This window comes from Ammospiza nelsoni, chromosome 6, assembly GCF_027579445.1.
Source record: "Ammospiza nelsoni isolate bAmmNel1 chromosome 6, bAmmNel1.pri, whole genome shotgun sequence".
Classification (NCBI taxonomy): domain Eukaryota; kingdom Metazoa; phylum Chordata; class Aves; order Passeriformes; family Passerellidae; genus Ammospiza; species Ammospiza nelsoni.
In genome coordinates, this window is record NC_080638.1 from 16,413,069 (window position 1) to 16,425,541 (window position 12,473).

General features: G+C 41.0%; 1 protein-coding gene across 4 annotated transcripts in view; it reads right to left on the reverse strand.

Moving 5' to 3' along the window:
• SERGEF (secretion regulating guanine nucleotide exchange factor) overlaps positions 1–12,473 on the reverse strand; it is a 141,526-nt gene that overhangs the window by 62,228 nt on the left and 66,825 nt on the right. For all 4 annotated transcript variants that reach the window (XM_059475343.1, XM_059475347.1, XM_059475346.1 and 1 more), the window contains exon 10: positions 972–1,008. In XM_059475343.1, coding sequence (XP_059331326.1) covers positions 972–1,008 — 37 coding nt within the window. The remainder of the gene's footprint in view (positions 1–971; positions 1,009–12,473) is intronic.

Consider the following 12,473-nt stretch of genomic DNA (forward strand, 5'->3'; position numbering starts at 1 on the left):
GAAATACAGAAAATGCCACCTTTGTGGCCACTTAACAGAACCTGAAAAAATAGTGCATGGAAAGCAGGTTGAATACCAAATAGCTGCTTTTCTGTACCTCTGTCAAACTACACTTTAGAAAATTAAGGAAATTCTTTACTTGACACCTCAATGCATCAGTCACAGTAATCAAAAACATCTAAGTGGATGGAGTGCTGCTTCATTTCCAGCTCTCATTAGCACCGAATTCCTTTCTTCATCTGTCTTGTCCTGTCTATTAATGGGGATAATTATGCTGACCTCCTTTATAAAGCACTCGAAAATCTACAGTTAAAAATGTTCCTAAACAAGTAATTACATATAATAGCAATCATGTATCAAACTTCAGTTATCAACTCATCACATGAAAGCAAGAATCTGATTGTTCCTGGAATTAGTACACAAAATTCAATTTCTGCACCGACATTAGCTTCCTAGTACTTCCATCATTATTACTACAGCTGCATTATGCTAAAATGCACTAAAGAACCTGTCTACCACTGACTGACATTTTGAAGATTTTCCAAGCTTTGAACAACAAAAGACCCAGGACTCTTTTCAACAATAATTTCCATGTTAATAATTTCCATCTTGTTAAACAGAGATACTTTTGACCAGCACCAAGCTTGGGTGCTATTCTGAATCTGCAGTCTGGATTGTTGCAATGGCTCCAGGCTAAAACAGGCTGTAACACTTGGCAAATGTATTTTCTTGTTACATCCATCAACCCCTCTCTCCTTACAGGAGCTGGTCTACAAGGCCACAATTTCATCACCAGCACTTACTGTCACCAGTTTCTCTTTCCTCTACATCTATATGTTACTTTCCTCCTCTCAGATGCACACAATGCCCATAATCATTCAGTATGTTTGATGTACACATTTTTCTTTCACCTTGTGCTACTAAAAATGAAAAAAAGGTGAGAGGATTTGTTATAAAATTAAGCTACTTACCAACTATTGCCAGATTATGCTCTGAGCCACATGCGATCTGAAAAAGAAATATGAATGACTAAATCAGAACCTGCCTACCAGAAGGAAGACAGTCACAATTATGACAGGAAATTAAAAATTAACCTGAAACAAACAACTACAGTTTGTAGGACGCAAAATCAAGGTTGAAGTGTTCTCATGGTTAAATGGAATTTCATTTGTAGCCTCACTTAGGGGCTTAGTGGCAGGAGTGCATGATTGTTTGTTTAATAAAGAGGTATTTTCTTCTCAAAATGCAGACATTTCAACCCTTTCAAGCAAGACTGGCCACGATTCTGCAAAAACATCACACCTTTGACAATACCCACTGGATCCAACAAGAGGCACAGAGCAAACACAGATTAATCCATACAGAGGCGGCTGGGAATCAAAAGGGTGATGAAGATTTCCGTCTCTGTTACCTATATTGTTTTTCCAGCTGACCCCTGAGGAACTGCTCAAAGTATACAAGCTCAGTGTGATAAACCTGATGTGATATGATCCCTACAAGTCACTTGCCTAGAATGGAGAAAAACTACCCGGGGACTCAACCCTTCTGTTAGCTTATTAATGATGGAAATCATTAAATGATTAATGAATTTCTTTATTTTTCATCCTTCTTTGTAGCTGCAGTGAACATGCCTGATGCTTAAGTTGCTTTAGTGTACTGAGTTTTTGTAAGTTGTCCATCAATGATGGTAACACAGGCACCCAGAGCAGCCCCCTGTCCTTACTGCAAGGGCTTGTCTTTCCCACAGAATTTCTTTTGCAAGGTCACTGCTGGCATAATTGTCTGATGTAAGAAACTTCACACAAGGTTACTCTGCTGAGTGTCCTCAAGTTTTTAATTTAAATAAAAGCAACCCCCTCAAAATTCTGTATCCAGTTCACTGTCTTGAAAGTATTTGTCCATTATGCCTAATACTGAGCTGGAGAAAACTAATAAGCACATTCTTCCTAAAGAACATTTGCAATGGCAAAATATAATACAAGAGTATCTGCTCAATTATATTAAAAACTAAAAGTCCATACCATCAAAAGTTTATATGGTTCTGTGCATGCATAACTTTATAGCTTTCACAGCCAGAGAAACAGCTATAATCACCTCCATGTCTGCAGAACATAAAACCATAGAAGTTAATAAAACAGGCCTTGTGCTCAGCTCACTGTGCTTGAGAATTTACTGGTGAAGAGACACTCAAGACTGACACACTGAGTAACCTGAGCTCCTGTGTTACAAATGAGCACCACAATCATTACCACGCACATTTTACTTGTGCCACAACTGCTACATGAAAACATTTGGGCAAAGCCATCCCAACACAACAATGGCAAGGAAGAAGAAAAAGACTCTTTAGAATAAAGGTCCTTAGACAAAACATTAAAGCGTTTGGGAAAACAGTGCAAGAAAAATAATTCAAGTGACAGCACATTCCAGCATGGCCTCATCTTCAGAAAAATCAAGAGAAAGCAGCAGGAAAAGCAATGCCTTTGCAAGAGCACTAGCACGACTGCATCGAGTCCTTTATTCCACAATGCTGCAGACAGGAAAAGCTCCAAGTCCCAGCCATGAAAATACATAAATCACTGCCATATCCCACATCTCTATCCTCACAACAAGACCGAGCCCTACACAGCAGCAGGGCTGGCTCCTAATGCCTATTTACTGGCTAATGCTCCCACCTGGGCTTCTCAGGCTTATAAGCTGATGCCATGGCAACAAGATCCACACATGGAAGCACATGCAAAGGCTTTCTAGCAAAAAAAGCAAAATTCTCCTCTTCACCAAGTGCTGAAAATTGGATATATTGAAGTCGCTGCTAATAGAATAAATAAATTTTATCTGACGTGTGAATAATCTTGCCTAATTCCCTAGGAAATACACTGACACAAGCAGAGATTCAAAAGCATTGGCACAAAAAAACTGCTCAGGCTGGTGGCTGACACTGCCAGGACCTGCTCCAGAAACACTACACTTAAAAAAAAAAAAGAGAGAAAAAAAAAAGCCCCACACGAACAAAGTGTTATTTAGATTGTAAAAACCACCCCTGACAAAGAAGCTTGTTTTTTTTTTGCTACATCCAATAGCAACAGGTACAGAGCCTGCAAAGCCAATAAAAGAATGCTGGTGATGTCAAACAGCTTTGCTCAGGTAGCTGTTACTCTGGCCACCATTCAGAGCTCCCACCAGCCAGCTATCAGGCTGTGAGGGACTCAGTCAAATTGCTGTTTTATACAGACTGGCCAGCCCTGGGGAGCTGCCCCCAAGGCAGCCACTCATGGCCAGCATGCTGCAGCTCGGGGGCTGATGGGGTACCAGCCGCTGCAAAGCACAAAAACACCTCTTCTGGGGGGGTAAAAGCCGCCTCAGTGAAGTGCCAGCTTCAATTGGAACCAAGTAAAATGGTTCTGCTGAAGGCAGTGCCCTGGATTCACCCCCGACAGCCCAGAGCAAGGACAGTACACACCCTGTACCAGCAGCAGTTCTGTGCTCCAAAGCAGAATTTGCTCAATTTAGAGCACAAGGTTCACCACACCTCTGCCTTATCACAGGGTGTCACCACCTGACAACACAGACTGACTTTGTAGGAACCCCCAGATTAAAAAAAAACTTAAGAGAGGTCTAAATTTAGCTTTCTGGAACACCTTGTCCATCATCCACGCTCCTTGCTACAGGCTATACCATCCACCCACAGGATTCCTGCTGGCCTGCACACCTGTGCCTCTGGAGCTCAGGAGGGACCACACCACAGAGGTGAAGCAAGGTTGCCACTGCTTAATGAACACTGAAGCCTTGCAGGTACTCCACAACATCTTTCATACAATAAAGTTTAAGATGTGGCACCTCCTTTTCTCTCCGACTCCCCACAACAGGCAGCAATCAGCCAAGAGTGATTGATTTGCTGGTACAAATACAGACCAGCCAGAGAACAGCACTGCTGAACAGATGTTTTATGCTTCCATTAGATGTAATAAACTCTTCAGTCAGTGCAGGTCACTGGGAGAAGCCTGGTATTTACTGCAGCAACTATAATTTTCTGGCTACTTCTCTTCTGTCCCCACCCCCAATGTGCTGCAGAGAAATTAAATTCCAACAGACATCTGCATGCTTCCAGTGGGTTAGTACATTCAGGGATGCTTATAAACACACAATAATGCTTTCTAATTGTGCAATAATTTTACATTATGTTTTAATTGAAAAAAAAAATCACTAAATCACTAAACTTAATGACAAATCAGAGACTGCTACTGAGCAAAGCTCTGTGAGCTCAAGAAACACAACTCCCTACACAGTAAAGAATTCACACTAAAGTTCTCAGTTTGGAGGGAAATTGGAGAAGTTGTGAAGGATATTGTGTTCTCTACATAAATGATCTCAAGGCACGTGACAAATGTCTATAAGGCAGGCAAAGAATGCTTAGGGACCATTTCACCCAGAACTTATTTACGTTATTATCTGTGCTCTTTCAACCATACATAAATTGTTTGTTTCTTCCCTTAAATTGTGTGCTAGCAAGCTGTTTTGTACCTAGCAATGGCTGTGGTTCAGATCCATCCATCCATCCAGAATTAACACGTCTGGTGTAAGCAGCCAAGGGACCAGCATTTTATTAATCATAAATAGTATGATAAATAGCATAATCACAGACATAAGCTGCAAGGATGGTGAGGAAAGACCTTAGCACAGCAACCACAAACTCTGGGCAAAACACCAACACCTTTCTGCAGCCTGCATATATGCTTATGGCCCAGTCCTCACAAAAATTAATTGACTGTATGTAAAATCAATGAGTTATGCAAAAAAGAGAAAAATATTTTATTCTTAAGTGAAATATTTTCTATCTTAAAAGCACTACATGAAGAAGCAAAATAATGTTTAGCACATGTTATATAAACATTCCCATATATACCTGGGTGTGTGTATAGATACAAAAAAGAATATATATATGCATATTGGGAAAAGAAGGTTATCTACTAAACAAGATATTTACCAGGGAAGAAAGTTCAGACAAAACATTTTCTGTCTGGGATAGAGATCTCACCTTTGCAGACAGCAAGCCAACACATACAGTACAAGACTCCTGTGGATATTTAGACATGCAGTCTCCCTTGGATTTCAAAAGGTAATTAAGAGACAAAAACACCTTTTGCCAACCATCCCCTAAGGGACTTCTGAGTACTGTAACAAAACAACTCTGACAAAGTGTATAAAAATCCAAGTTTCAGGCTACTACCATGACCACAAGGCTGTTCTTTCTTTTCTTTCTGTAACCCCAGTGCTTGGACTGAGTGCAACCCACCAGGAAAAAAATGGAATCAGACCTGCAGGCAAAGTCAACCTCCCACTGCAGCAGAGGGGAAGGGACACCACAGGAGAGGGTGCAAAGAAGAAGCACAGGGAGTTGGACTCGCAAGAGGGATTACAGGATGAAAAGTCACAAGCATCCAAACATCAAGGTGTTAAGCTAGAGCAACAAAAATACCTCAATGCAATTTATTTTTGTTTCACCACCCTATAAACACACATTAATTCCCTTCAGTGCAATTATTTCTCAAAACATGAAAGGCTGTGGAGGCTTCTATCACTTCTTAGAGATGAGAGCATGATGTACAAAGAAGATTTTTAAGGATGAATGAACTGATGTTTAAGAGGCATGCAGATTCTAGTCTCTGTCTTCCTAATTGCACTCAGCTCTTTTTCAGGGAGAGAGGGGGCAGGAGGCAAGGGAAGGAAACTCTGAAAGGGTGGGCACATAAATACTTTGACCCAGGACTTTAGCCATGGTATCTCATGTCTTTTGACAAATTTCACTGTAAGGAAATTGCCGGGGCCAGCTGATGGCAAATTTTATTCCCTCTGAGATCAGAAGTCCTAATGGAAGGAGAGGAGGTGACCGAGAGACTGCAGATCAAAGCTTACATAAGGCAGGGGAATCTTCTCTCCCGAAGCTGCTCTTCCATGCCCTTGATTAATGCGTGTAACAACAATTTGTACTGTTTGACACCCTCGGTGCAACTGCATTTGTATGCAGAATTCTATTGATGTGTAAAAATAAAGTAAAAGGAATCTAATTAGCAAAGCTGTCCTGCTTCCAATGATCCTTTACTAGGAACTCTGTGTTCCTCTTCTGGATCATTTGACTCCTGATTGATAAGAAAGCAGCTTGCTAACCTAGTCACATTCCTTGGCCAGCATAAGACTAAGTCCACTTTAATGCAGAACATGTTCCTAGCTGTTGGCTGCAGCGGGGTGAAAAGTAAGAGGGCGAGTGTCCTGTAGATCACAGGATATTTCCCATTTTTCATCAAGTTTTCTACCTAAAGCAGATTATTTTTAATAGTTGTGTGATTGGCTTTTTAGTCTTTATGTAGTTTTACTTTCCCCTACAACAAGAAAATCCACAATAAAATTTAAACTGAATGCACATAATAAGGTCTGGAAGAAAACATTTCTTCTCAAAACACACCTGACCTAAAGCTAACGTGCCGTGTAAGCAGACCTTTGCAAGCATGGAGGAGAAGAGGAAGCATTAAGGCATTGCCAGGATGCAGTAAGCTTTCAAAGGAAGATTTTACAGCTCCCAGTAGCTTCCAGAGTTATGATCTATGCCCTCCCTGCCTGAAAGTAATTCCAAGCCTGCAGCAGTTTCAGCACAAGACACAAAATGTTTTTCCCCCATGCAGCATTTCCCTTGCTTCTCTACCCACTGTTTTCAGAGTCCCATCTTCCATCACTCAACACCCTGCCCTGCCAATTGCCTTACAGTCACCAAAAAGCCCGGTGGCCAACACCCAGAGCTCGCCTTCACACCCCCTGTGCCATGTGACACATTCGTGTGTCCCTGCACACCTTCCCACTCTGTGACACTAACCACAGTGAGAAATTGCTCTGCTCTCCCCTGACTGAGCACCACACTTCCAGGAAAGCCATCTTGTGGTTAACAGGGTGCAGTTGCACTTCTGTAATTCAACTGGTGCACCTTGGGTCTCAAGTGCTTGCACAAGATGGAAACATTTGTTAAGTACAAAGCAAAAAACCAAAAAAACCAAACCACAAACAGCAACAACAAAAATAACCCAACCACCAATAAGAGAAAAAACACAACTACCCACAAATGCACACAACCCCTCCAAACAGCCAAAATAAAACCACACACCAAAAACCAACTAATCTTTTAGTATCAGAGAGGAAACACCACAACCCCAAAACCCTGTCATTAGTGATAAGGCACAGGAGATGAAAATAAAAGAAGGAAAGAACAGCTATTTGTTAAAGCAGCCAAGATTTTCACTGAAGGTTTACATCACAGTAACCCATGTGCACCGCCAAAGTCTACTTGAAGGGAGATAACATTGAAAAACTGGTTACATTGAAAAAAGTAAATATGGACCATTTGCCTAAGGCTGAGAATGAAAAGACCGAGGAGGTCAACACAGAGTAAGATCTGTGTCCACCTATGAAAAACACCTCATCTTCAGATGACTGCAGAACAACAAAAAGTGCTGAGATCTCAGTAAGAACACTCAGTGGTATTAGGTTTTAGTCGAATGACAAGAATGCAGCCAAAACAAGTGTGATAAAAATCTTTACAAGTCAGCAAGGTCAGCTGGCTCTTCTCTCTTGCCTCAAGATTTTCCAATTAGTTCTTGTACCCTTCCTCAGGCAGTTCTCTCCCTCCCTTGGGGTCCAGAAAACATTAGTACCTTTCATTCCAGGAAAATCAAGCTCTGCCACTTTTATATATCCCTCAGCCTTACTGGTCCATCAAAATTTTCCATTTTTGTAATCAAGACCTCAGCCACAAAGATACTTTTGCCTGTCCTTTTATAATTTTTAAAATGAACAAAGTAATGGTCATTCAATTTCAGTTTGTTTGTAACGAGCTCTCCATTCAGTCTTCATTATTTTGTGAAAATTAAGACTGAAGTATTCCTACTGATTGAAAAAGAAATCATTCATCACAGCAGCCCTGGTAACATATACATACTCCTAAACCTATGACTGTGCACTGCAAATCCCACAAGACCAAAATCCTTACTAACATTACAGACATCCAGATATGACCTAGAGGAATGGGGTCTTCAGCAAATGCATAGTTTCACCCAAGGGAACAACTTCACCATTTGTCTCAAGATTACTTTGATTTGGTTTGTTTCATGCACAATTCCCAGCTTCTTGCATTCTCAGTGTCACTCTCTCATAAGTGGAATGACAGGCACTAAGATGAATACCTTACAATCTATTCAGGTTTGCTTTGGGGACTGCAACTAGTTTGTTCTTTGAGGCCACAAACACCCTTTTGACATAAGAAATTAAAGAAGCCAAGGCCACAGAAACACAAAGTTTCAAAACCTCCTTATACACAGATTTGTCTCTACCATCAACACACACATCCTTATGATCAGATTATTCTGATGTTTTCAGGTCAAGAATTGTGGCTTGCAGCATGCAAAAAACCCACTCAGTATCTGTCTTTTCTTTCTATTGTACATGAAAGCAGCAAAAAGACAAAGTTCACTATAGCATATAAATGTCATTATTATCTATCTGAATGTGCTAATTTCTAGTACTCTGAAATTAATGCAATGGTTCTGTTAAACAATGATTACAGACAAACATTCTGTCAAAGTATATATCATTATTAATCATTTTAAAGGCTTAGAATAAAAGTCATGACAGCATGTTATTATTTGGCAACAAAACATTGAATTCCACTTAAACAACCACATTCATTTGTGGATGTATAACTGCATTTTAAGCTTTGCAACAGAATCTGGGTTTCACATGTTTTTCCTTGTGGCAAAACAGTCCACTGTTTTTAATGCATTTGGAATACTTTCTGGAATATTCAGTGCAGCTGGGGAGAATCAGAGAGCAATCAAACACACATATCAGGGGCACTGAGCTCTCTCAGGAACTCAGCTCTCCCCTCACTGTGCTGTTACTGCAAGACGTGTCGCTACAATTCCTCTCCACAACAAACACACTGCAGTGAACTCGGGACATTCAGCCTGCAGGATTACACAATAGCACAAAGCCCTGCATTTTTTTTTTTAGGGCTCAAAAGAAAAAGAGCACTTCTTATGAAGTTCATACCCTCAAACAACTGACTGTCAGGGTAGTCTCAGTGGATGCTGTGAAGAGGCAGACAGTGTCCCTAAAATACCCCTTTAGAGGAAGCAAGTGCTGTCGTGTGGCTGTGGCCACCTCATTAGGGCCAGAGGGAACTGGCCCCATCATTGTCAGGTCTGACTTTACTCACCTTCCATAACCCTTCTTTTCTAGCATGTGGGGTTTTTTCAACATCCTCACAGTATTTTATTCTTTAACATGCTTTTACCCATGCAATCCTTCATAAAAAACTGCGTCCAAAACTCCAGGCAATATTATCAAAATAATAGCAGTAATGATGTCATTATGGAATATTACCCCTATTTCATAGTGCAGGGGCTTTTTTACTTCTTCCACCAGTAAACCCAAATTTATGATAGCATTTTAAACATCTCAGTTCAACCTCCCGACCTTGGATGTGGGAAGACTAATTTTCAGGGAAATTACTAAATGTTCAAGGAAGCTCTCACACAAAATTGGATTGAGCTTTCATTTCCATGCTAGCCCTGGTGACCTTAGCGTGTACTGCTGCTTGTGTAAACTGGCAGTACACAAGTACAGTGCAACTGAAGGAAATAAAAAACTTACCTAATTTCCAAAATATTTCATGTTATTTGAAAGAAATGAGCAGGTTATTTAAAGTACTGGAATACTATGTAATATCATTAGAAGCATCCTTTATGGGACCCAATGCCTTTGGGAAATATTATTCAAGATAACTAGCAGCTGTTCAAGAATGCAAATCTTTGCCTGATTTCCAGCATGACACTCACTGACCTCCCCCTCCTCCACAAACATGCATGTAAAAATTGAAATGTTGTGAACATAACTCAAAGCCAAAGAAACACCAGCACATTAAAAACTTCTCCTAAAATATGACACAGTAAATAACAGAGGAAGACAAAACCACTTTTTCATACACCAACTACCTCAACTTGAGGACAGAATTTTCTTGGTTCATTTACTTCCCAGAAGAGCTGCAGGCATGCAGCTTCTATATCCTCGTACAAGAATACCAAGCCATGAATTGTGCGGACTGTCCACTCCCTTACCTCTCCAAATAAATGGTGCTTATGTCTTTAGGGTATCATGTAACTCTGCTCTTCAATGTTGGATTTTGTTTCTGTAGCACTTACTAACAGCACAGCTCCCTAAAGCAAGCTTGTTGGAAATAAATAAAATGTAAACTTGCTTAGAGTCCAATGCAAAAATCAGCAAGACAGCTCTTCTGAATAAATAAGTTTACCATTTGAAAAGGACTCAAGTAGTGAGACTAAGCCCTGATACTAGACACAATGAAAGAATTAGGGAAAAGAACATGTCTGAAGAGGCTCTACACAGGTAATATAAAGGTATTTTTACTAAAAAGCTGAACTAGAGAATCATAGAATCATTCAGATTCAAAAATATGTTTGAGAACATTGATAAAGATGCTGAACAGGACTGGGCCTGACACTGAGCCCTGGGGAACACCACTGGTGACCAGACACCAGCCAGACTCACCTCCCTTTTCCCACCACTCCCTGGGCCTGAGCATCCAGCCAGTTTTTTACCCACCAAAGAGTGCCTCTGTCCAAGCCATGGCCTGCCAATTTCTCCAGGAGAACACTGTGGGAAATCGTGTTAAAAGCTTTACTGAAGTCCTGGTAGAAAACATCCACAGCCCCTTCCTCAACCACCCAGCAGGTCACTTTGTCAGAGGAGATCAAGTACGTCAAGTAGGACCAGCCTTTTCATGAGCCCCCGTCTGATGTCCTGGTTGTCCTTCATGTGCCACAGGATGGCACTCAGGACAATCTGCTCTGTGACCTCCCCAGGTACCAAGGTCAGGCTGACAGGCCTGTAGCTTCCCAGATCCTCCTTCTGGCCACTCTTGTGTCACATTTGCCAACCTCCCCAGTGTACCAGTACTGCTGATAAAGGATGGAAAGTGGCTCAGTGAGCCTTTCCATGAGCTCCCTCAGGTGGACTCCTCCAGCCTGAAGACCTGTGGGTGTCTAAGTGGTCACTGACCATTTCCCTTGGATTATGGGGGCCTCATTCTGCTCCCTGTCTTCCAAGTCAGGGGACTGGTACCTGGAGAACAACTTGTCTGATTATTAAAGACTGGCAAAGAAGGCATTACACAGCTCAACCTTTTCCTCATTCTCTGTCACCCTATATTCCCCACACATCCAATAAAGGATGGAGGAGATTCTCCTTAGCTCTTAATGTATTTATAAAAAGATTTTTATTGTCTTGCATAGTAGCAGCCAGATTGAATTCCAGTTGGCTTTTGGCCCTGCATGACCAAATGACATCCCTGTAGTCCTCCTGAGCTGCCTGCCCAATTCTTCCAAAGGTGATAAACCCACTTTTTTTTTTCCTCTGAGTTCCAGCCAAAGCTCCCTGCTCAGCCAAGCTGGTCTTCTTGCACCAGCTCTTCTTTCAGCACATGAGGACATCCTGCTCCTGTGCCTTTAGAATTTCCTTATTGGAAAATGTCCAGCCTTCCTGACTTCCCTGCCCTTCAGGACTGCCTCCCAAGGGACTCTGTCAACCAGGCTCCTAAAGAGTTTGGGAGTCCACAGTAACAGTTCTGCTGACCCCTTTCCTTACTGCTCCTCCTACAAAGGGAGCAGGATGGATAGTGAAGGTTCTGCAATGGGAATTCATTTAGAGTTCTTGAATCAAACCTCCATAAGAAGTTCATAAAGCTTGATAAATGGGCAAGACTGAGACAGACAAAATTTACCATGGTCAGGTAAAGCATAATAAATCTTCCTGGATACCAAAAAGAATCATTTAGACTGTTCAAATATACAGTAAGATTCTAAACTAGTTGGAACCTCTCAGGGGAACTATATAGCATCACTGTAGACAATTCACCAGAAATATCCATTCAATATGTAACTGCAACACAAAAAGCAAGAAATTAGATTAGTTTAGTCCTAAGCACACAAGCAGTCCTGGTAATTTATTAATACCAGTTATTCCACAAGAAACACATATTTGATAAAGACTTAGATTTGAAGTCATATTTCTAGGACCTCTCAGAGCAAATTTGTCTTTTTTTTAATGTTTTTTTCATTTTTTTTGTTATTGCAGTTGCATATCTCTCTAATTTCCTGATCAGAATGCCATACACTGTCCAGGCAACTGTCTGACAGAAATCCAAGTATATTAGGCCTGTGTTTGACACTGAGGCATTTATCAAGCTTTTATCTCACAAAAAGTAGGTATCACATTAGACTGACAAGATATATTTTCCATAGTCACATACTCACTTGCAAGCAACTACATCATCATCCTTTAAACTTTTATTGATCCAAATTCATGTCAAGGCACACCATTACTTAGCCAAGGCAAATACCAGGCTGACAGACCTAAAA